At 42.3% G+C, this 1568-nt stretch overlaps 1 protein-coding gene across 1 annotated transcript; it reads right to left on the bottom strand.

Annotated features, from left to right (window-relative positions):
* Positions 1–284: 284 nt before the first annotated feature.
* LOC105312234 (uncharacterized) lies at positions 285–1183 on the bottom strand. The gene is made up of 3 exons (XM_011404719.1): positions 1110–1183; positions 936–1067; positions 285–849 (listed from the first exon to the last, which is right to left on the bottom strand). The coding sequence occupies exons 1-3, from the start codon at positions 1181–1183 to the stop codon at positions 285–287; spliced, it is 771 nt and encodes a 256-aa protein (XP_011403021.1).
* Between the last annotated feature and the right edge of the window lie 385 nt (positions 1184–1568).

The following is a 1568-nucleotide window of genomic DNA, read 5'->3' as shown; positions in this document are numbered from 1 at the left end:
CAAATGCTGCTGCCTTTCTGGGTCTTGCAGTTTCCTTGTGACCTTGACTTTCTCGTGGCTGATCTTGTGAGCTCTCCTCTTCATGGTGGTTAATTTCCATTGGGTACAAATGTTGAACTGGACGGTTCAACAATGTTGATTTTCTCCCTCCAGTAACAACTCTAATTGTTGCTCCTCTAATCAATCCATCTCTTCCAGGTATGATAGACTCCAACTTATCCAAATTTCAGAATCCACGACGTTTCTCATCGCTCTTCACGACGACAATATCTCCAACATTTATTTCAACTCCAGCGTTGTTGCTGTTCCATGAGCTCAAGTAGGTACTCAGAACTCCGTCTTTTCCAGAAGTGTTCTATTCTGTTATTGAGGTACCTCAGTCGCTTGATCAGCATGTCTGGCCTTGCATTGAATTCTGGATCCTCATCATCATAATTGTAACATAACTTGTCTGGAAAGGTTATCAGTCGTCTACCATTGAATAAATGCGATGGAGTAAGTGGTTCCTCAATGTCATTGGGAGGTAAATATGACAAAGGTCTCGAATTGATTACAGCTTCTATCTCAACAATAGCAGTATGTGGCTCATCTAACGTCAACCGTGCTTGTCCCATAGACTTTCTCAAGCACCTCTTAACTGACTTTACCATCCACTCAAAGACTCCTCCCCACCAGGAAGCTCTTTCAATGTTGAACAGCCACTCGGTCCTGGGATCATAAACGTAATCAATCGCCTCAGGATGGTTCATGATCTTCTTGATCTTTTTAGCTGTAGCCTTAAATGTCTTTCCATTATCTGAAATGAACTTGTGTGGTGCTCCTCTCCTGGAGGTAAACCTCTTGAGTGACCTAATAAAAGAACTAGCAAACAAATTTACAACAAGATAGAGATGTATGCATTGTGTTACACAACAAGTGTACAAAGCAACCCAAACTTTACAAGTCCCATCCTTTGTGTAGATGGGACCCGCAAGTCCACCCCAGTGTATGTAAATGGTGGTGCTTGCTCAATTCGAAAGCAAGGCAGTGGAGGTGGATCTGGGGCCTTAGAAGGTCTTGCTTCAAATCTACGACAAGTAACACATCTGTAAATCATCTAGACTACTGACCTCTCTCGAACAATCCCTAATTTATATCTGAGCTCAGTGGCTGTCTGCTTGACCCCACTGTGGAAGACTCTCATGTGCTTTCCATATCACAAGCAAAGTAAAATAGTTTCCCGCAGGTAGCAAGATTGGATGCTTTGTTTCGGAACGCATTTGCGTTGTGAATTTTTCCCCTGCATCTCGAAAGTCTATTCTTGTCTAACAACAGTCCAAGTTGCACATTCCGGTCTGCAAACTTTCTCTCAGTCTGGAATCATGATTGTACTTCACGTAGCCACAAGACCTCTGCTTGTAGCATTACAGTGGATTCAGTCATTCGCTTTTTAGCCTTGCAATGAACGTTACGTGACACTCAACACTCTTCCCAAGAAGCAATACTTCTGTATGTTTATAACTTGAGATAATCAACTAGCTGCTACTATCATTCTAAGTGTTTTCTTCTCACAATCTCTCAGTTCTTGT

The sequence above is a fragment of the Amphimedon queenslandica genome, unplaced genomic scaffold (genome assembly GCF_000090795.2).
Source record: "Amphimedon queenslandica unplaced genomic scaffold, v1.1 AMPQUscaffold_13464, whole genome shotgun sequence".
Classification (NCBI taxonomy): Eukaryota; Metazoa; Porifera; class Demospongiae; order Haplosclerida; family Niphatidae; genus Amphimedon; species Amphimedon queenslandica.
This window is presented reverse-complemented; position numbering and strand designations above follow the sequence as displayed.